Genomic DNA, 24,321 nt, shown 5'->3' with positions numbered 1-24,321 from the left:
ATGCTGTTCCCACAAAAATAGAATGTCAATGCAGACGCTCAAAATAATTTTCAAGACAAGAGAAATCATCCGGTAAAATGTAATGTGTCGGTGGGAATGAATTAGATTGGTAGCACTAAACAGTGTTTGCAAGAAAGCAAGTTTAGAATGGCATTATTGTCTCAGTACTACTCACTTCATACTGGCGCTTGAGAGAGAGGAGTCAGTTATATCAAATAATATTCTTTCCACTTGACCATTTATTACAGATATATTTGTATGTTCCGTTAGTATTCTAGGAAGCCGTGCTGCAGCAGGCGCAAATCTTGTCGAATTAATAATGATGGAAACTCAGGTTCGGATGGGACTTTGATCGCAAGACTCTGTTCCAAGTTAAGGCCATCAAAATAGCGTAGCGCTACATGTTAACCAACACTTTCAAATCAGCGGAAAACGTCGGTTTGCATGCCACTGATAGCAAGTTCTTTGAACGGACATTATGTTCGTGATATGTGGTTTGAATGCCAATGTAGAATCTGAGAACTCCTCCTTCAAGCGTGCGACTGGGAGGTATTGACAGGAAAAGCAGAAACCCGACTACTGTTGCGTAATTCTTCGAGAAAACGGGAGAAATGGAAATTACAGGTTAAATTTTTCTTGTCAGAACTTTCCGCTTCTACCGGGAAAAACAGAAGAAAGGGAAGCTCGAGTTGCAAACGCAACTGGTCTAATACCGGTATGTGGAAATGAAACCATGCAATTTGGGCACCGTGAATATAGGAATGCACCAGGGCAAAGACAGCGGAAAATACTGCGAAGGAAGGCGAAACTTGTTGGGAATGAGGGCATGGACACTGCTACACCAATGAGTGTGGTGATATCCAAAGAAATAGGATGCAAGGAACGGAACGTGGGAACAAGCTTGTAACGCCAGTGAGACCCATAATGGACGTAGCAAACTTTTCAGTTAGCGGCGATTCCCACATTAGATTACTTTTATATCTACAAACATATCTACTGGCAGCAAGTGTGGGAAAGTTGCAGGTGTTATATCTTTGTGATACAAAAGCGGTGGGTTCGATTTAATGAAATGCATAGTATCGGATCTTTGATGAGAGAAACGTGAGTAGCAAAGCTTCATAACCGCACCGCCAGAATAAAATTAATAAGCTCCGAAAATACGCGAGAAAACAGCCTGCCTTCGTAAAAGAGCGCGTTCTATAGTATCATAAGATTAAATGCAACCTGTTTGGGTATAATAGAAAGCAGTACGTTTGGAGGTAAATCAATACGGAGCTTAAAACTCGCGATAATAACTGCAATTAATTAATTTCCATAAGCCGGTTTACTTACATTGAATATATGTCCGATCAAGAAAACGCTTTGTTCCGGATCTCGGAGATTCCAGCCGCAGTCAATTTTCGGCAATCATTGCAGCCCAAAAGGAAATAGGCGTATTCCCTAAGTCAAGAAATCGCTTCCACATAATGCACCTCGAGATTGAATGTCCTTTGCGAGACTGGCACGAGTTAGATATTGCTTCACCATCATCGAAGGAGATTACAGCACAGTCAGGTGCTGTGGCCCTCTATTGAGGGTGGATTTGCCGCGTTGGTGTCCTAGCCGTTATAACCACAGATCAGAGAATGTAGAATCTGCTCTCTCCTCGGAGCTCGGATGGTTCGCATCCATTTTGACGTCCACTGGTCAGCATTTGTGGCCGTATAATCACGCCAGGGGTTTTCTCGCTGAAACCACCTGGTTTCAGCTGGGTTAGTGTGATTTTATTGTGTCGTCATATACTTTCAGTTGTATGAAAATGTCTGATTTTACACCAAATATTCGTCATTTGCGGGAAGCATTACTTTTCTTATTTCATTCGAAGAAAACAGCGCATCGATATTTAAAAAAAGTTTATCGAAATGCGACTCTAAATAAAACAACCTGCGGGATTGGTTTCGTCACTTTAAAGGCGGTGATTTCGATGTTGATGATTGTATATGTGAGGGAAAACCAAAAACCTTCGGAGACGCGAAATTGGAGGAATTGCTTGATGAGGATCCGTACCAAACACAGAAATAACTTGCTGCGGTATTGAGGAGTTACCCGCTAAGCAATTACATGCGTTGGGAATGATTCAAACACGAAGAATTTGGATTCCTTCTTATTTTAAGCCCAGGGACATGGACCGCAATTTTTTCGGGTGTGAACAACTGTTCCAGCGGCAAAAAAGGAAAGGTTTTCCTAATCATATCGTGACGGGTGATGAAAAATGGATTCATTATTGCAAACCAAAGAAAAGAAAGTCATGGGGACTGCCCGGCCATGCCTCTACGAAAGTTAGGCTGTGTATTTAGTGGGACCAGGTCGATATTATTTATTATGAGCTGTTGTAGCCGAATGAAACTCTGTCGGAGCGAGCAAAGCAAACTGAAGACAGTTCAGCGAAGGATGTCGCTAAACAACCCAAAGAGCAACACCTGCACATGCGAGGACATCGTGAAAATTCAATAATCCACGAAATGAACCGATACATCCCCAACAGCAGCTGCCTTTGTTGATTTGTGGTCGTTGTGCTATCCGTATAAGCGGACTTTTCTTAGGAGTTATTGGCTCAGGAACTGGTATCCTATTAGCCGTCACCTTTATGTGTCAATACTTTGAAATCTTTCTGAAAGGACAACCAGAAATGGGTGGCATGATCACACGGCATGTTCTGTTCAACTCCAGCAACAACCTACATTTTTTTCTTTATTATTTATATATATTATTGAATTAGTTATATTTAACAGATTTGTAAAAACGAAAACACATCAGGCCGCAAGAGTCGGCGCTACCTCTCAGGAATAGAGGCAAGTCCCTGGCAGGATGGGTGCCGTCGTTTTATCGTGGGAGCCCGGCAGCATGGATTCTCCAACTCGAAGCCCAATTTGCTTGCTGCTTGGTCGGACTGGACAAGGAGCCAGTTTAGCTTGTCTCCGAAGTTCTCGAGAACTGCTCTTATAAGCAACTAAAAGAGTGGCTCATAAAACGCCTGTCAGTAAGTGAGACGACTAAACTTTACCACTTACTGACGGAGCTAACGCTAGGTAACCATACGCCAAGCCAACTGCTGCCTGAAATAAAGCAGTTGGGTGGTAACAAGGTTGGCACCGAGCTGCTACATTCTTTGTGACTGTCTGTGCCATCGTGGCATGTGCGGATTCGCAGCATTAACAGCTACCGTCTCTGAGTTGACAGAATGCTTTGCGTTCGGGAAGTAGCTCTAGATCCGCCTCCCGAAATGGGCGATTGGATAGTAGATCTTCGGGACTTTCCGGGACTGCTGGTACCATCGTAGTTTCGCCGAAAGAAAAACAAAGAAATGTACCAACCCTTGCAATTTCGCACCCGAAATCCACACCACGTCGCCTCAGAATCTACAACCCCTTGAGCCAATGCGACTAACTGATCGATAGAAGTGCTAAAGTCTCGGTTCTTCCCGTATCTCGGCATCATAATTTAATACTGCAGTTAACGAATGGCAAGAAATTCTTCGTCAATCGTATGGCTCCGGGCAAGAAGAATTAATTCTTAGCGCTTCATTGTCGTGCACATCAGCATTCCCATCTTAGCCACGGATTTCCTATGTCACTATGGATTGCTAGTGGATCTACATAACGGGTCCCTCATTGACCTCACAACTTCCCTTAGGTTATCAGGAAAAATCACATTCTGCTTACCTAGCACTCTTTTCATTGCTTTGCTGGCGCACATATTCGCGCACTTCTTCAAAAATTCTCCAACATCACTACCGAGCGTAGTCTCTCCGAGCCTGTTAAGCATGATGTTCAGCACATCAACACTACTGGCTCCCCGATCTCTTCTAAGGTGCGTCCGCTACCACCGCAAAAGCTCGCGGTCGGGCAGAAAGAGTTCGAAGAATTTCTTAAGCAGGGTGTTTGCAGACCTTCCGACAGTTGTTGGTTTTCGCCAGATCACATGATTCCTAAGGCCAATGACGAGTAAAGATCTTGTGACCCAGTCAAGTTGCAAGCGATTTCGAGCCTCCGGCTTCAAAAAACTGTTAAGAATGGGAGAAGGTTCTTGGGCATGTTAAACCTCTATTATCTTTTCTTGCCCAAGGCCGGTCACCATCAATCGACCAACCTTCTTGTCCGGGCCGAAAACTCCCGTCTAATTTTATAGTTTCCAGGGGCTGTCCAGGCATTTGAGAACATCAAACAACAGCTGGTGGATGCTACACTTCTGGCATTCCTTCAGCAAGAGGCACCCTTAGCCGTATTCGTCGATGCCTCAGACATTGTTGTAGGTAGGTGCCAAAAGTAAATCAAATCTGGCAGCCCTTGAATTTCTTATCCAAACAGCTACTCCACTCGATGGAACTGCAGCCGCATGCCTCGCAATCAAATACTTCCGGTATTACCTTGAAGGCGCATTGATCACGCACCAGAAGCCACTCACTTTTGCTTTGAAACAAAAGCCCGATATTAAAAAGGTGTCTGGAAAAGATAACGTGGGTGCTAACGTGTTACAGAGGTCAAGATTACCGCCACCGCCGATTTTTCGACAATCGCCGAGACACAGAAAAATGACGCAGTTTTTCAGGGCTTGAAGGCCAACCAACCGCTACCGCAACATCCAGTATATACAGTGAGAACTTAGACAAGGGACCAAGGCCATATATTCCGGCCGATTTCCAAAAGTGTTTCACGAATGGGTTAGTCACCGTAAAGTATTTTTGACCGTCCGTGAACAAGGACATAAATTCTTGGGCCAGACAGTGCATCGCATCTCAGAGAGACTGCAAAACATGTGAGGAAAGAGGTAGCAGGATTCCCTCGCTCCGCCACGCAATCATCTCGAAATCATTGGCCCTTCGCGAGACTCGCACGGTTTCAGGTATTGCCTTACAATCATCGATAGGTTCATGCGGCGGCCTGAGGCGACACCTCTGAAAGACATTACTGCACAATCTTGTGCTGAGGCCCTCTTTCAAGAATGGATTCCACGCTTTAGTGTGTCGGTAATTATAATCACCGACCAGGGAATGCAGTTTCAGTCCTCCCTTTCCTCAGAGTTGGGTAAACTCCTCGGTTTTCAACGCCATCGGACAACCGTGTACTACCCGCAGTCCAATGGAATGCTCGAAAGTTGGCACAGGACCGGTATAACGACCAAAGGCAACCCTTCTTGGTCACAGGTCTTGTCACTCGGCCTCCGAACAGCCTATCGAGAAGAGTTTGTTGCAAGTTCCGCGAAGCTGTATACAGGGAGAACTTGCGACTCCCCAGCGACCCTCTTTTCAACATCGGGTCGGGACTCAACGCTACCGGTGTGTTGCATCTGCCATAACATCAAAAAACAATTTTTTACAGCGAAAATTTTTCGGTGTCAGTGCGAGAAAGGCGTCGGGACAGTACAGAGGGTTGTCCTGCTATTGTGTTAATTATATTTAAAATATAGATAATTAGCTAAAAGTCGTCAATTTCATTCCAGGCACTGTTGATATAACAGTAAATTCAAATTAATCCCTTACAAAATATGAAATAAAGTGCTGATTAACCAAAAAACCGTCAGTGGGGAATGGGGTCGACTTGAGTTGATACGACTGAGCCAAACACTGCGCGAAAAACGGCCACAATACGAGCAGAGCCACGAAAAGGTGGGTCTACTACATGACAATGCTCGACTTCATGTTGCCAAACCCGTTTAAACCTACATACAGACGCCCAAATGGGAAGTCCTACCACACCCGCTATATTACGCTGTCCGATCATTTGTTGCTCCGTCCAATGGCACATGGCTGGATCACCAGTTCCACTCATATGAAGACATTGAAAAATAGCTTGATTCGTGGATAGATTTGTTGCTCCATCGTGTTGCAAATTTCTTATCGAAATGAAACTTCAATGCCATCTCATCCCTTGGCATTCGTAATTCTGAATTCCGTCGAGAAAAGCAGTTAACTTTGTTTCGATTTGGGTACATTCTGAAAACGGCCCTCCTCACCTGCACCTTTGTGAGCATGATCTCAAAAGCGCCCCAGGAATGTCGTTGAGCATGCCCTTACTGCCCCATAGGTATGGCCTTACTATGCAATATCACCCAGCGTACTACTTTCGATGTGGATCCCCATTTCTTCCCTTTTAAAGACCTGCAGATAATAAACCAGCACACCCGGGGAGTATGTGTCCTGGCCTTCGATTTCTACAGAATGTTTGCCCTAGCATAAGCCCTAAAGTCAACATTAGTTGAAGCGAGGAAATGTGGAACGTAGACTACAGACAGCCTTATAAAAACAAACGAATGTGTGCATTCAAAAAAACGATTAAATTCTTAAAAAATCACAAATGTACAAACTTTATTTTATCATTTCTTCTAACAGTATATGCATTTGTATAAACTTTCTCTATTTTGCTTTTTAAGTTCCGCGCTCGTTTGCAGTTCATGCACGATCTTTTCCCTTCAACGATAAAAGACAAAACTATCTGTAATTATTGTTCTTCGATTAACAAACATTTCAAGTTTTCTCCTCGCCGAACAACGTTCAAGTTTTTAATTTTTTCTTCTTGTAAAATTCAAGGCAACCATATTCTCTTTTTTGGAAAAACTCAACTAAGAAAAAATATACGTGTACTAAAAACGACGATTCATCTATATTACTGGTTAACTATTAATCATATTGTATTTAAATACACTTGCAGTTGCATATATACGTGTCGCGTAAGAATATTTATTGAAAATAAGGTTTTACAACGAGATGGCTTAGCGCCTCTATTTTCTAATCTTTTGGATATACCATTGAAAACAGTTCCGGGAAATTTGCAGTTTTTGGTGTTTGTAAATCAGTTTCAGTGCTACCGAAATATATTCAGGACTTGATTCGTTTCAGCCCGTGTATTGTCTGTTGTTATACGAGTGGCCACTTCTTCACATTCATTACGCCGAAATTTACATTTCTCCTCCTTACTAACTAGACGCGATTACTGTATGGGGGAAGAAGTCTAAACTTGGATGGCGGCGACGTCGTGGCTCTCTACTCCGAAACTTCGCAGAAATAATTATACCTGGACGCTTCTGTGCTGTCGTCGGCCGGTTGGGTCATTGTCCGCTCTTCCGGAAATTGAGCAGTTTGTTCACTAGGCGGGGCTGTAACGGTGGAAGTTTTAAAAGATTCCGAGTCGTCCTGCTTGCCGCATTGCAAATCCACTAATTGCGCTATTTCTCGCACGTCACGATCGTCGTCTTCTTGCAACCTTCGCACCATTTTCACAATGTCAACATCATCGCAATTTCCACTTGTTAGGATGTGAGCTGCAAATCAGAGGGAAATCAAATCGAATTCGTACAACAGACCAATCACCATCAACAACTTACAATTGTTATTTATTAATTGTACTAGGCTTTTAGCAACTAATAATCGAATATTTGGTACTGCATCATAAGAAAGGCGTCGGATGTCCTGCAACACCATTTCGACAAGGTCCATCGCACTTTTGTTGCAGCAAACGAACTAGAAAATGGAAATTCAAGTCAGAAAATATAAACTACTAATGAAAACTATTTAGATTTCGACTAATTGAAAATTGTCAAGATAAGAAACGACAGCAACATACCTTGTAGAAAATATTAACAAATGTTTGCCGCTTCCGCCAACTATAGCTCAGACTGAACTCTTTCACTAAATAGTGCTTTATAAGCGCCTCCCGCTCTTTTGGATTGCAGATCCGAATGATTTCAGTCATCTGGAAACGATCCGAGGATGGTACCGATAAAATGTTGCACTTTACAGTTTCTTAAATAATAGTCACTTACCGCCTCTGCCCCAACCTCACGAACACAACTGATTTTATCATCCAGGAATATGCCAGTAACACTCGCCAAGTACAGCAGATAGTCATGCATATTGATCGAGTCATACCACTTAATAATGAGGAGAATTTGTTGTGCTAAGTCTTCCTTGATCCGCCAATTAGTTTTGCTATCAATTCGCAGACAAATGCCGATATTCGATAGAATCTCTTCATGTTTCGAGAAATCAATAAACTGAGAGAAGAGAGCCATGTTTAGTGCTCAGTGGTCACGGAAGCATCATTGTAAGAATTACCTTCAGGAATTTTGCAAAATTACCGATCGCCTTGATCTTGACCTGATCCAAATCCTTGAAGAAACCTATGAAGATAGGCAGCAAGTCCTCCGTAGCCAATTCTTTTCCTAATATTATCGCGAGCAAATCTATGTAGGTTGCCACTGTTTTTCTCACTTTCCAGTCGAGGTCGTCACAAAGGTACTGCAGGAGCTTCTTAAGTATATGCCAATTCCTGAAGAAAAAAAAACAAATTCATGGTTCAATAAAAAGGTGAGTGATTTCATTTCGATGCAAATTGGGCTTATATTCTGCTTGAATAATCGATTTGGAACGAATATCTTTTTCTAAGTTAAAAAGAAATACACCTAGAATGCCTTGGACCTAGGAAATTTCGACTCCCTCACTTTCCGTAATTGTACTAACTCAATATTTAGACAATCGATGTGCGTAAGCTACATAGGATAACAGTTACAAAAATGTTCACTGCTTTGAAGTAGATTCTCCTCAATTCTAAGCTTAATCATGAAAAGAAAGAAAGTAGGCGTAGAGCACCCCACTTAGAGAAAGGACTGTAGACTTCGAAGCACTTTAAGTGTTGAAGGTCGAATGCTGAGCTTATGGACGGCACGGAGGTTAGCACCGCATTAAGCTCGGAAACAGTTTTCAAAAACAATTTAACTGAAATAATCTCGGGGCGGATTATTGAAGAAGGTAAAGGTAAGCACGACCGTTCCAATATGGAAAAGAAATATAGCCCAGAAAGCTGTTCAAATTACCATCGGATCCGGTTGCTGTTACATACCATGAAGACAGCGGAGAAGTGAACTACCGACTGCATCGCCGGCAGCGTGAATGCCTCCGCCAATACCCGGCGGCCTATCACGAGGCCGATTCGTTACATTTCCTTCTTCTTGCAATGATCGCCGCATTACTTCGCCCCTGATGAACCCGAAGTTGCCAAAAGGTTCCCAAATAGTTATTCTCGGTATTTCTTGGCCAGATTCAAAGGTCGTGAAAACATGGCAGTTTGTATTGGTCGGGAATTGTCTGAGCATTCAGACGTCTGTAATCTCCGCAAGGCCAAGTCATCTTGGAAAATTAACATACATCAAAAGCCATTCTGGCCAGTTTATGCTTTTCTGTGAGAGGCGGTTTTCTCTATAATTTCCGGCACTTAAGATACTTTGCTTGTGCGATAATGTTTCGGACATTTTTAATGGCAGTGTCAACGCCTGCCTTGCCCGCGATTTTCAGTGCAGCTAGCGTAGATTTGGTTGCTAATCTAATAATCCCTCCGTTCAGACCCAAGACTTAGCGCTCTTGGCCGCCCTGTACACATTTTCTTCCCACAATTTTCGGGATCCCGAATAACATTTCGGAGGGTCGCTCGAGCTCCGAATTTACGGTAGTACCAGCAAATTGTCGGAGCCGATGAAAGTTCTGCGGTGCGACTACCCGAACGCCCTCTCCGGGAAGCAAACCTCGACCGCGACTGCAAACAAGATTTACCTGTCATTGTTAGTTTGGGGACCGCGTCCACAGGTGTAGTCACCATTGATCTAAGGCCCCTTGAATTCTATGCGCGCGTACACCTCGTGGACTTTGTCGGCGGACAGCACCTCCAGCAACCCCGAGTCCGCGCAGGCCAAGATAGCGCGGATGCTCTCCGGTAGCCGCTCCAATCATAACGGCCATCTGACCGGCAAGAAAGCACCACTGTTTCAATATGGAAAAAGAAAGGTAGTCCAGCAGAATGTTCAAATTACCGTTCGATCCGATTACTTTCCCATACCATGAAAATTTTTGAACACATTCTTGACAACTGTATTCACGAAATCGTTAAAATAACCGTAAATCAAGCCAGATTTGTCAAAAACTGCGGAACGACTGACGCAATACACGCTGTGCGGTTACTCATGCTCCTCACGGTATTTCTCTATACATCGCATTTCTGGATCTAGGGAAAGCGTTTGGTCGCGTACCACGCGAACTCATCTGGCATGCTTTACGACAACACACACTAGTTTCAATTGCTTTACCACGATCCGAAAAGTAAAGTTCGAAATATGCCGGGTTTATCAAAACCACTTCGTGTCTCTGTTGGTGTTCATCAGCGCCCTCTCATGATGAACAACAGCACTAAAAGATTTTTCTATTAGACAAATGACTATTCACTGCGGCGATTACGACAAGAAGACACAGCCGCATTCGTGACATCGTCCAAATAACCGGCAATCGAGCCGAGTTTGTCAAGGCCTGCCGAACTACCGACGTAATACATGCTGCGCCATGCTCATATAGAAACAACGCCTCTTTACATTGCGTTCCTGATTTAGAGAACGCGTTTGACCGTGTGCCACATGAACTCATTTGGTATGCTCTGCGGCAACATCTGATACCAGAAGTCGTGCGCTGTTTCCCTGGCGCCTGAAGCGGATCTCGAGCAACTTGTTCAAAAATGGAACGATCGCCTCATGCAGCAGAGTCTTAAATTGAATCTGAATAAATTTTTGACGAGGGATCCTGATGAAACAAGCACCACCACTGTCAGTGGATGTAATTCTACCTCTTGCAACTAGAGCACATCAGCACCAAAGATTTTAAGTCTGATGAGTCCATAGGTGCCGTATTCACAAAAAAAATGTTCTGTGGATTCCGCTTCCTCATTACAGGAAGGACACGTATCATCTTGCACAATTCCTATTCAAAACATGAATTCTGGCCTGTCAGAATATCCACAATACCTCCGGAAATGTATATGCTTTTCAACAGAATGAACTTTGGCATGGTAAGATCACCCTTCAGAGTTACATCCTCTATCTTTCAAAGCAAACAATAAAGAACAGAATCACAGGACTTTCTACGTTGGTAAGCATGTGGATGCAACCTAAGCGCCTTCCTACGAATGTGACGCTCAGCCAGTCTCTCCAAACCTTCCAGCAAGGATGAAATCAAGCTGATCTGTCTGAAGTTCTTTGGATTTAAAGTCATCTTTCCCAGGCTTCGGTAGAAGGACTGCTTTAACCTTCTGCCAAAAGGTACGTAGTCCAAAATAAGACATGCTAGAAAAATATTTCTTAGCAGTCGCTCTAAGTGCTTACAAAAACTGTTCCGCTCGAAACGCCAGCCAGTCCTTAAGTATTACTCAGGGAAGAGTTCTTAGAGAGAAAAATTGTGAACTCTTGGTCACATTCGAGAGAAAAATCCTCCGCAGAATTTGCGACCCCCAACGTGATAATTGAAGATTGCGTAGTCTAAGTTTATGAGCGACACCACGGCCGTCTGGTTGTGAATGAAATCCGGCTCAATAGGTTGCGGTGGGCGGGTCATTTAATCTTTATGGGTGAGGATGGTCGAGCCCGGAAAGTCTTTATGGGCAATATCTATGGCAGAAAAAGAAAAGGTGGCAAATCCTGCTTCAGATGTTGCGAAAGCGTAGGCCAATAAGAATACGATTAGCAATCGAAACTTATTTCCCTATACATAACATAAAGGTATATTATTGTTAACTTACTGTTTTCCAAGAGTGAACGCCACAGCCGGAAAGTCGTAGACACATATCAAATTGACCTCTTCATCTTCTTCGTGTAAAACCATCTTAACATACGTTTCCAGAATCTCCACGGGAACAATGTTCTGATTGAAATCCGTTGGAGGATCAAAATGAGCCCGCGTACTTATAATATCGTCCAAATGATGTGTGTCTGGTGTTTCATTAACGAGATCATTATCTAGTACTACGTCTGGTCGGATATACCAGAATTTATGGGAATTGTACTCATTAAAAGCATCATCGTCGTCACCACCATCACCAAACGCGCTGCCAAAATCGTTTGCTTGGCACTCATTCAAACGATCTGTACTCTTGCTCTTACACTCATTTGTAAGGAAAGCGTCCCATGCTAACGGCTTTGAGGGTTCTTCGCTTGTTGGAGTTTGACACTCAATGGCAGTTGGCGGTGGTGGTGGCATCATCAACTTGCGTTTCTCATGCAGAGGTTGTTGATGCAGTTTCTTTGCTTCCACAATTGCATTCTTGATAATAGATGACAAATCTGTGGGAGTATTCTTCCGCCAAAAATGTTCAATTGGGGGCAGTGATTTGCGTGCCTTCTTCCCAGGCGACTCAGATGAATCATTTAAAACGTCACCTTCTTCGGATCTTGTGCTATTATTCTCTTTGTCAACATAATTTCGCGACGATGGACTAGGCAAAAGGTTTGGTAGCGACTCTCCTTCTTCGCTTTTTGATTCTGAATGTTCAAATGTCAGATAGTTGTTTAACCGATCACCTTCACCGGTTTTATCATCTCCAATCGACATATCCAATCCTTCATTGCCTTCGTCCGTTGACAATGGTGGTTGCGTATCATTTAATTTGTTAATATCATCGCTGCTACAATTTCCGCTATCACCACCCATTAATTTCTCATTATACCAAACGGCTTTTCGCTTCTTCATAAGTACATCCACATTGATTTTCTTATTGATTTCTACAATGTGATCTTGTATAAATTTGGCAATTTGTTCACAGCTCATCGAATCACTGTCGCATTTGATGTTGTCCTGGTCTGCAGTCTTGAATGATGAAAACGACCATGACGATGAAACCCAAGGATTTGGTGACGATGTAATTTTTAACAATGACATTGATGTGGATAATGAAGATTCTCTTGATTCTGGCTGAACGCACGCTTCATCAGAACGATTGATATAGTCATTATAACTAGCGACGAGTTGTGGATCGGAATGTTTGCTGGAAGTAAAATAAAGTGCATTAGCATCCACAGATATCTCTGCAAATCAATGAAATTTGAAACTAAATTATTAAAATTCGTTGAACAACTCACCTAAAGTCAGAATCCAGAGGATTCGTTATGTACAATTCACCCTCTTGTGTATACGCAAGTCCTGTTATTTTTGGCGTTGAAAAAGTTGCTATGTACTGCCCCAAAACTTTGAACGTCGCACTTACAACATGATTATTTGTATCTTTGGCGAGTTTTAGAACAATTCTCGTTAACCGATCTCGTCGACATTCCTCCGAGCAGACCGATGCTACTAATGCTAGATGTTCAGCACACAATTTTCTTAGGCTCCATTGCTCACTATTTGCTAAAGCAATAAATGCGTCCACCTATAACAAATTCAACAGATTTCCATTTTCAGCTCCACTTCTAAAAGCAGATTAAAGAGAAATCACTTACCATTCGTTTTTCTGTTATTTCTGTGCCTAGAACTTGACACATGACTGGAAATATTGTGGCACATGGGTGCCGAATTGATGTTGCAGCACGTGAACACATTTCTAGGTAATTATCTAAAAAAAGCTCCTCAAGAGCTTCACCTCCAATAATCGGTGCTATACGTCCTATAAGCTGTAACGAAAAAAATGAAACGAATCTAAAATTTTCTATTTGGAACTTAGCACGAGAGTTTAATAAATTTTTTGATCATTGACGCATAATGTATTGTAAAATTGATATACCATATATTAAAAAAATAATATAGAGGAAACTTCTTCACTTTTTGCACTTGTTATTGATCGAATCAGCATCCACTTCACTGTTAGCTATTTGGGTGTTGCAACTAACGACCGAGCTCATCAAAGCTGGCTGTGATATGAGTCAAATATCCATTTCACAACCACTTTGAGAGTCTCAGGCGGAAGTATGATATTTCATCATTCCATATTTTATTATGTTTTAGTTTTGACAAGGAAATCTTTTACTTTAACGACAAGAACGGTACTTTCTTATGCGACGGAGAGATGGCGACAATATTCCGTTCATATTTTAACGGAAGAATTTGTGCATCCTTCACAAACACAACTGAAGTCGACGAAGCAATAAAATGCAACCGGACCTGACGATATCGTATCTAAGTTCTCGAAAGCGAAGTATTGGGTCCCAACACTCTAGCTCAATGCATCCTTCAATCGGGTTAGGGAGGAAAGTAGAACACCATATGACTGGTAGGAAAGCACCACCGTTCCAATAGGGAAAAAGAAAGGTAATCAAGCTGATGAATGAAAATTTTTGAACGAAAGCTTGACCACCATATTCACGACACCGTTCGAATAACCGTGAATCAAACCCGGCGGACTAATAACGCAATATCCGTTGTGCGGTTACTCATAGAAAAACATCATGAAAACATCACCCTCTTTACATTGTATTCCTGACTCTAGAGAAGAAGTGACCGTATGTCACACGTACTCATCTATTATGCTCTGCGAAAACCCCTAGTACCGGAAGACTTCGCAGGTAGAGTTAAAAATAAAGTGCGACGTGTGACAAATTTTCGATGACCGATCCCTAATGAAGCAGGCACTATCGCCGTTAGTAGGAGTGGCCTGCCCAGAACTGAGCAATTGAGATATCTCGGATTAATTCTATCAGCCAATAGTGTACTGTACTTTGAAATTGCTTCATGCATTGCAACCTGGATGAAGTGGCGTTCCATTGCTGGTGTTCTTTGTAATCGACGTTTCATCGAACGTCTCAAAACGAAAATTTAGCTTAATGTCGCCCGCCCTGTCGCCCTCTATGAGTCTGAGACATGGTCGAATGTAAAAGACATTGAATTTCTTCCCGCGGAAATGGAGACGAAGATGTTACGCCGGATCGGTCACGTCCAAAACGAGGATAATCACGATCGATATGAAGTTGCACTGATCGTGAAAAAACTACGAGAGAGGCTTCTTCGATGGTATGGTCAGGTAATTCGCGCGGGAATTCACTTGCCAAGATATGTTTAAATATCGAAATGAATGGGAAACGACCAAAGGGCCGAGCGAAACAACGGTGGTTTGATATGCCGAATGATGATCTAAAAGCCTCGCGACTGCATCCAGATCAGGCCTTTGACAGAACGAAATGACGCAACTGGTCAAGGAGAACCGACCTCGCTTTTGAACAGGACAAAGCCTGAAGTCACATATAACACTGCACAACAAGTTTTGTCTGACAAATGACTTTTATCGCATGATGTTTACTAATTTGACGTCACTGATTCTAAATATACCGTCATTTGTTTTGTACAGCTCTTGTTGTTATAGGTTTAACTAAAAATTAGCTGCGTTACAGTCTTAATTTGACAACTGTATTCCCGAAATCGAAATCGAAATAACCGTGAATCAAGCCGGATTTGTCAAAAACTGCGGAACTACTGACGCGGTCTCAGATTGAATCTAAACAAAACTGAATTTTTGAAGACCGATCCCCATGAAACAGGGACAATCACTGTCAGCGGCAGTGATCTGCCCAGAACTGAACGATTTAAATACATCGGATCAACGCTATCAGCCAATGCAGAACTGCGTTATGAAATTGCTTCATGCACTAACGCAACCTTGACGAAGTGGCATTCCACAACTGGTGTTCTTTGTAATCAACGTATCAAGGAACGTCTCAAATCTAAAATTTACCGCAATGTAATCCATCTGCCGCTCTATGGGCCGACTAAAAGGCAATGAACGGCGCCTTGCGGTAATGGAGACGAAGATGTTGCCTTGGACTAGTGGCGTGACACGGTTTAATCACATCCGAAATGAGGATATCCGCGATCATTGAGTTTGCATCGATCGTGAAAAAGTTGCCAGAGCGGCATCTTCGATGATATGGTCATGTAAATTCGTGCTAACGGGAATTCACTTGCCAAGATTGGTCTGAACGTCGATGTCGATGGTAAACGACTAAAAGGCAGGCCGAAACAACGGTGGCTTGATACGCTGGATGAAGATTTAAAAGCCTCGAGATTGCATCCAAATCAGTCATTCGATAGAGCCAAATGGCGAAACCGATCACGACGAGCCGACCCCGCTTGTGAACGGGACAAAGGCTGAAGAAAAAGAAGAATTTAGCATTGTCAAGACGAGTTTGTGTGAATTATGTGAATCATTTTTGTTTTATTTACGAAGAGTATATGTTTAAAGAATACCGCTTAAATGTGACCGCGTTCGTAAGTGAGGTTTACAGAAATTACTTTCTTCACTCGCTGCAAACGGTAAAGGGTATACAAAACATGCGTTAAGTTTCTTCATTTGTTTACAAGCAAGAAAAGCAATAGATTTAAGTATAAAACCGTTATGATTTAGAATGAACGTATGACCACGACGACTGTTATTTTTGTTTAGTGGACTTAACTGGCATTATTCTTGCGTACTACAAAGGAAGTCTTCGCATTTTGGGGCGTAAACTGACAATAGTTTGTAGGGAATTTGAATGTGAACTGGAAACGCCGAACCATTTAACCAAGATTATTTAAACAACTTTATCAGAGATATGGGGTTGTCAAAATCCATTTCAGAAATTCTGAATTCTAGGCTAAAAAAACTCAGTAACGAAAGAAACTTAAATTACTTATTACGCACAAGGGAACAAAATCTTCTCAAATATTTTACACCTGATTTAATGGCTGCAATGGGATTATAATGGGACATCAGAACGTGATCAACCCACCTTAAGTATCAAGGGATCGTATAATTCTGCCTCCGCTACATATAAAACAATTTGTAAAAAATCTTGACTTGGTGCAAAAAAGATTATTTTTACGCCAAAACAAGCAAAAAATATCGAAAAGAATTGCTTCTACTCAAAAATATATCATCGGAAAGAACATTCTATTGCAAGCATTATCCATTTTTGTAGAAGCTGATATGACGAGGAAACAGTACGAAGTTATTCACACTATCAACGAGAATATTCATCAATGTTATTCACTTTTAAAAAGAACAAAATAGCAGTGCTACCCGTGACAGGAGTGGATGAATATTTAGATGAAGCCTTTCTGGCCTTTAATGAAGAAGAGAGATCCAATTTAGAGGATTTTGTATAAAAAAGGGATGTGGTGACAACTGTTATCAAAATAGGGATTTGGCAGCTCGCAACAACAAAAATTTAGACAAAAATCTCACTATTATTTGTGTAAAAATGTGTATTCGTATTGCCGATAGATGGCAATCTTTTGTAACCGGTTTGAACCTTACATGGGCCATACTGCATCCGAAAGGCATATTTGTCAACTATCTAACGCAGTTAATTTTATTTCTATAGCGTGTCAACACTCCTACGTCCTCCAACGTCCGGATGGTATTCTAGCAGAGGTATACAAACTGGTATTCCAACACCGGCCAGACCTACTGCTCGGCGCATTCAACGCTTGCCTGAAAGAGGGTATTTTCCCTGCTCGTTGGAAAGTTGCGAGGCTTGCGCCGATCCCTAAAGGGAAAGGCGATCCCGAATTGCCGTCTTCATACCGCCCACTATGTATGCTTGATACTGCTGGGAAAGTGCTCGAAAAGCTCATCAGAAGTAGACTCGCTGAAGCGATACGCGCTGCCGGAGATTTATCTCCCCGGCAGTTTGGTTTTAGAGCAGGGAGATCGACAATTGATGCTGTCATGCAGGTCGTGGACGCCGTTCGACGAGCAGAGGCACATAGCCGCCGAACTCGACGGGTGGTGCTCCTCGTAACGCTTGACGTCAGAAACGCCTTCAATTCCGTAAGATGGAAAGACATTCTAGGCACACTAGACAATACCTTCAACGTGCCGAACTATCTCTTACGGATTTTGAGGGACTATCTGAGGAACCGCTCCCTGCTCTATAAAACACTAGCGGGTCAAAGGTGGATGGAGGTCACGTCGGGGGTAGCACAGGGATCCATCCTAGGGCCGGACCTCTGGAACGCTACCTATGACAGTCTGCTTAAACTCGACATGCCAGAAGAGTCGCGCCTAGTCTTCTACGCAGATGATGTCGCAGCGCTTGTTGCTGGACGCACTGTCGAACAGGCGCAAAGCAGACTCGGCATATTGATGCGACGGGTAAGCGGATGGATGACTACTCATGGTTTCAACCTTGCGCTGGAAAAAACCGAAGTAGTCATCCTGACTAAAAAGAGAATTCCGACCCTGCGTCCCATATCGTTCGGCGAGTCGATAATCGAGTCAAATTCAGCGGTAAAGTACCTCGGGTTGACTCTTGACTCAAATATGAGCTTTTCTTAGCAAATCAAAGCAGCAGCGAACAAGGCTGCGGCTGGAGTTTCGGCGTTAAGTAGGCTAATGGCAACCATTGGGGGTCCTACGTCTAGTAGGCGACGTCTCCTGATGAGCTCAACGCAGTCTGTCCTGCTCTACGGCACAGAGGTATGGGCTGACGCTCTTAACAAGGAGATATATCGTAGACGCCTCGCGCAAGTACAGAGACGGGGAGCTTTACGGGTGGCGTCTGCGTACCGCACAGTCTCTGAACCGGCCATGATGGTGATCGCGGGAGTTATCCCCGTTGCCCTTCTTGCTAGGGAGCGTCAGGCCATATACAAGCGCAAGGGAGGTGGTTGCTCGCGAAGAACGGCAACACACTCTAGACGAGTGGCAGCTCTCTTGGCAAAATGAAACTAGAGGCAGATGGACTGCGCGGCTCATCGGCAACTTAGGTGCGTGGCTGAATCGGAAACATGGTGAGACTGACTATTTCCTTACCCAATTTTTAAGTGGGCATGGAAGTTTTCAGTCTTACCTGCACAAGATTGGAAAGGCGCGTTCTCCGGATTGTGTGTTTTGCAATGGAGTTGTGGACGATGCCCACCACACTTTTTTTTCTTGTGGAAGGTGGGATGGGGTTCGTCAGCAGCACTATTTAAACACAGGGGATCTCTCTCCAGACAACATTGTGGAAGAGATGCTGAGGACTGCTGACAGCTGAAACCGTGTTGCCCATTACGTTCGGGCCCTTCTCGTTGCTAAGAAGATAGAACTCGACCGGTGGAGGAGCCGGATGGCAGGGGGCTCCTTAAACTGACAGTTCCCTTCCTCCTCTCCCCTCCCTTTGGTGAAAGGAATTCCCTGATTTGAAGGCTCCGCAAGGCGGGAGAGTTCTGGGGCTGGCCCGAAGTAATGTGACAAACGGTTCCACGCTAGCTCTCTGACGATGGGGAGGTGTTTAGTTGGTAGTCCGACGACGTATCGAATCGGGAGTCCAACACTGTGTGCGTAAATGCATTCACCTACCCTACCCAAAAAAAAAAAAAAAACGGGTCAAATGAAAAAATTCACATTGAATGATTGGGTGATGACTGCGACAATGCATAAGATTTTCAAACGTGGTGGGACAAGAATTAATTATGCAATCCTCCCTGTGGGCCAACTATCGGAAGAGGCAGCTGAGGTCCGAAATAAACAAGCAAAATGTAATAAAATTATCACGGGAAAGCTGAAATACGGACATATTAAACAGGCTTCTGCTCAGTTCTCATTCTTTGCTGAGCAGTACCAAAAAGTTTAGGGAAAAAAGAATCCTTTCTCCCTAGAGACGCTACACCTATAATTGCCGGAAACGTTCGATGTAACTCAAAGCAATAGCAAAGACTGGGAAAGTAAATGTGGTTGATGTGACTGTATGTTTGTTTGCGAATATTTTTGTTTTCAATTTCATGCGTGATCCTATTGGAAATCACCCTAAACGAAAGACTCCTCTATGCAAGAGCCGAAATTGTCGGACATAGTTCATACTAAATACACGACCCATCGATTTTTGGTAAGTTTCCTATGATTTCCGTTGTAATATTAGAATGTCGTTTATTGACAGGAGCGTCTTAAGAACTAGTTTCTCTGAAAGAACCTATTACATAGAATTCGAACATTTAGAAAAAATTTATAGTTCGGATATTTGCTATGAACACTCGCTAATAGTTTCGGCTTTCGCCGACACGTAGCATCTAATGAAAGGTTGCACATAGCCAATACCTAATACTTCTGAAGTGGTGATTTTATGTACATGAACTCAATATTTGCACTCTCCATATTTTCCGTCTGAAATGCTTTCTTGCTCATTGCACGTTAGTTTAAATTACTCCGTTTAATCAGAACCTGGAATTACAACACGATTCAAAAATCAATTGACAGTTGGGTACCGAAATTGGAAGACGTTGTGATGGCAAGAAATTTCTTCGTATTCAAATCTTCAAACATGCCTTCTCAAATTTTTCATATGGTCGAACATTTTTCTGTAACTTTTTTGTGATAGCCTGGATTTGGTGGCCGTAGCAAATGTTTATGTTGAATGACTTGCTGGGGTTGCTATTCCAATTAACTGGCGTAATGTGAAGGTGTTATTCCTTCCCACACCAGGGAAACCCACCTACAGAGACGCAAAAAGCTTCCGACCGATCAGTCTAACGTCCTTTCTACTAAAAAGACTAGTATTTGGGAATTCTTTGACAAACATCCGGTAGCTCTGATTTCCAGATTTGTCTTCGAAAAGACATACACTGCCGTAATCACCGAAAAAGAAGAATGGTCAACAAATGGCCATGAATCTTTTCAGATTACAGACTTAATAATCTTCACTGACGGGTCAGTCATGGAGGGCAGCTCGGGCGCAGGAGTGTTCTCGTAGAATCCGATTATGGAACTGGCCCGACCCATCGGAAAAATCACGACCATATTCCAGGCAGAGATATATGTCATTTCATTGGCAGCAGAAGAATATCTGCGACAAAAATGGAGGGGTCGCAACATTCGAATCTGTTCCAACAGTCGGATGTGCAGCAAAAAATTTGCACACTCTATGCCTCTGGAGAATATTCTCAGATTCGCTAAAGCCTGCGAACGCCGTATTCGGGAAGCCAGTGAATAGGCGATTTACGGAGATAGTACAATGGGCCTGAGTGCTGGGAGCTGCGGCTCCCCCCAGTAAACTAAACTAACTGACTTGCTGGGGTTGCTAAATACCGCAAGAGAAAGTGAAAACAGAAAAAAATGCGGATAGTTCGAGAAAATGAGCGGTGAATGGTAATGAATCTGAAGGTCCGACTTACTTCCGCCTACCAAACAGATTAGATTATCCACTTCCTGAAAACGCCTAGATTTATCCTGATCAGCATCATTACACACAAATTTTAAATTTGGTTCTAAGAAATGATGATAAGAGTATATTACATAACTCTTTATTTTTTGCAGAGAAAGCCTGTTCAAAAACTACACTAAACAGATATCTTAATAAGGAATTTTCAATAGAAGATCATCTGACAAATTCTCCATGAAAAGTCTAATATTGGGAAAATGTCCAACAAAAAATTTCGTTATTTCTCACCGACAAGTTTTAGAACAATCTAACGCCTGAACTAATGAAGTCACTGGCACAAAATATACAATTAGCATTAAAGAAAAACTTGCGTGAAAATGATATGATAACCATCAGATATTCACTAAACTAAAATTGTTCTTCAAACGAGAAAAAAAACTTTCCATGAGCCTCATACATGCTAAGCTCAACCAATCGGTGTGCATTCTTAAAAAGGCCTAGATCAATATCTAGCTTAGGCAAATTTTAACGTTTCTATCTGAAGAATTTCATCAATTTGATTGATGATCCGCGAAAATTGTGCTAAGGCCGCGGGGGCCTTGATTTTCTATTATTTAATGTGCTAATTTCGTTCATTCTTCTCTCTTTTCCTGGTCAGTTACTTTTGCACGCGTCTAATCGCGGGCTGCCGAGCGAATACATTTCAAATGCGTCTACAGCTAAATCATTATTGATTTCTTCCATCAGACGAGTTCATTGAAATTTTCCCACGCTTTTATTTATCTCAATGAGAAATGATATATGTAGGCGCAGCAAACTAGTTAAATTTTATTCTTGTATTTTCCAAGAATATTGTGCTTCAGGAATTTTCACACATTTGTTAGAAATTTCGGAATTTACTCTGCAAATTGAAATTCTCATCTAACCTGATGTGCAAGGGAGCATTATGAGTTTCCCAATGATTTCATGCAATACAACCAAATTGAAACAAATTCTCTTTGCAAAATTTCCTATAAATTAATACGGAATTCCCATGGCTATTTAGAATGTTGCATTTACGAGCAGAATATGAACTCTGAACGATGATTTTGAATAATTGCTTCGCTCCTCAAAGCTGGCTGTGATATGATTTCGATTTTGACTACATTTCACAACCACTTTGAGAGACGATTCAACAAACATGATAATTCCAGAATTTCATAATCTTTCTTCGAATCGTACAAACATTACGTAGACAATTTAAATGTATGTCCTGTACATTTATAAAACATTGTAAATTTTTCAAATGATGTGTAATTTCTAAACAAACCAAACTCGTCAAAATGGCTGTGATATGAATATGAAATAACAACACACGTCACGACCAAATTAACGAAATGGTCAGAGAACATATATATGTATAAGCGAACCTGTCCATAGAAATTTGAGGAAAAAATTCAACAATATGTATGCAAATATATAAAATTGATTGACTATGTGGTGTTCATTAAATAGTCGAATCGGCAATGCAAATGCCCATTCAGATTTATCGCTTTATAATTTAAATCCGTACTCGCAACGCATTTATAAATTTAATTTGTTAAAAATAATCGGGCGCAATGATCAAAAGAAAAAGAATTGGGTAGTAAATAAAACACTAAAAATAGATATCTTGGAGAAACTCATTCATTCGTCTCCTAATTGATGTCATCCACAAATCCACTAAGCTCATCAAAATGGCTGTGATATGGATGTTTCATATTGATCACATCACAACCAAATTGTGAGCTCCGTAGAAAGTATACTTTGTTGAAATATAGCTGCAACGTATATTTTCACTAATAAAATATGAATTTCAGACGACTTCATTGAACCTCGATGATTTGTAGATAGTGCATTGCTCATCAAAGCTGGCTGTGATAGAATTGAAAAATATCGGACTAAAACAACCAAGTTTGATGCCGATGCACTTCCCAATTGTGGTGTCGTAATGCTTCCAATTCAAAAGAAAACCCATCGCATACAATTTTCACTACTTATACAGACTATTTATAGATGAAAAATAAAAGTACTTACAGCCACAGCAGTTGCAGTTCGACCTTCTTCATTCTCATCGTCGTAATGCTTTGTATAGTTTAGAATAATTGGGCAGGCTCTTTCTATTAGCATTTTTTTATCTATTGCACCTTTGTCCAAAAGCAAGTTGATTGCCGACGACGCCTCACCTTTGACCTAAAATCAAGTATGAATCACATTTATAGCATTTCCTTCAAATTTCTAAATAAACCTAAAATTAGAAAGGTAGAAAGGGATTAGCAAATGGATAACTTTTTTCAAAATACACTTGCAAAGAAGCTTAATCATTTTTTGAGCGACAATTTAAAAAAATAATCCTTCCCATAAAAAATTCAATTATTTTTCCAAGATATAAAATCAAAATCCAGTCCTATTATATTCATTTATCTATAAGAAAATGATAGTAGGAACTAATTTGCGATTCAGAAGATAGACGCTATGTAAATGTATATAACAACAAATTGGAAATCAAAAGTCCCGCACTTTAAGTAATTTGAAGCGTACATGCATTTAATTTGTGGAATTATGTACTTTATTGTGATGTTGACATTCTATGATGCCTTAGGATGCAATGAATTTGTTCGAAAAAGACAAATATAACCTAACATGTAACTGTTAATAATGGCAGAGTTTCTACCAAACTTCTCCGTATAGTGATCCATTTTTGGGCTGTATTTCTACAATGATTGTACTATTGCAGTTAGGTGGAGCTTTCTACTAAATTTTCAAAATATTGTAATATACTGTGACGAAAATCACTTTGGAAAATTATGTGTAACTTCAATGTTAGTCGAAGTTATGTCAATTAGCCAAGACACCAAAATTGTATAACAGTAGGGCGAATATTTAGTTACGATAATTGTTAACAAATCACTCTGATGTCGGTAAGGAGATCTTGTCAAAGGCACAAAGTAGTTTTCTAGTAAAGTGTTTACATGCCGGGTTTTTGTTTAATACTACGCAATTCAGTGATACGAGTCTACGTAAAGCAAGTAACGTAACTAGTGACGAGTACGAAGGGCTAAGAACGAAACAATTTGTGACATCGACGTGATTACGTGAAGGAAATCGTAACAATTGGTGACAGCGGTACAAGTACGTAAAAGCAAATTCGTAACAATACTATTAGCAACCTTATTTGAACAGGAATACAAATGAGGTATGTTGAGTCCTAGATGTCAGATACATTTTCTGATAGGGTAGTTCCTACAAACGATTTAAATATACGCCTTTTTAGCATACACAAGACTTTAAAATTCATTGCATTCTAATTGTAAAGGATACTTATAAGAACATTCAAGCTGAAACTTTTTTAAATGTGTATATTACTAATTTTATAGGATTATAATTCTCTTAAGAGTGGGGCAGGGCCGCTCCACTGTG

General features: G+C 41.6%; 1 protein-coding gene across 5 annotated transcripts in view; it reads right to left on the bottom strand.

Annotated features, from left to right (window-relative positions):
* Window positions 1-6,310: 6,310 nt before the first annotated feature.
* Window positions 6,311-24,321, bottom strand: part of LOC119658657 (serine/threonine-protein phosphatase 4 regulatory subunit 1-like) — a 366,002-nt gene continuing 347,991 nt past the window's right edge. For all 5 annotated transcript variants that reach the window (XM_038066204.1, XM_038066203.1, XM_038066207.1 and 2 more), the window contains 9 exons: window positions 22,939-23,094; window positions 13,279-13,449; window positions 12,922-13,208; window positions 11,586-12,827; window positions 8,090-8,303; window positions 7,798-8,028; window positions 7,599-7,727; window positions 7,360-7,495; window positions 6,311-7,296 (listed from right to left, as the gene is read on the bottom strand). In XM_038066204.1, coding sequence (XP_037922132.1) covers window positions 7,019-7,296; window positions 7,360-7,495; window positions 7,599-7,727; window positions 7,798-8,028; window positions 8,090-8,303; window positions 11,586-12,827; window positions 12,922-13,208; window positions 13,279-13,449; window positions 22,939-23,094 — 2,844 coding nt within the window. In that variant the 3' untranslated portion in view covers window positions 6,311-7,018. The remainder of the gene's footprint in view (window positions 7,297-7,359; window positions 7,496-7,598; window positions 7,728-7,797; window positions 8,029-8,089; window positions 8,304-11,585; window positions 12,828-12,921; window positions 13,209-13,278; window positions 13,450-22,938; window positions 23,095-24,321) is intronic.

This window comes from Hermetia illucens, chromosome 6 (genome assembly GCF_905115235.1).
Source record: "Hermetia illucens chromosome 6, iHerIll2.2.curated.20191125, whole genome shotgun sequence".
Lineage (NCBI taxonomy): Eukaryota > Metazoa > Arthropoda > Insecta > Diptera > Stratiomyidae > Hermetia > Hermetia illucens.
The sequence above is the reverse complement of the archived record's forward strand: the minus strand, read 5'-3'. Positions and strand labels throughout refer to the sequence as shown.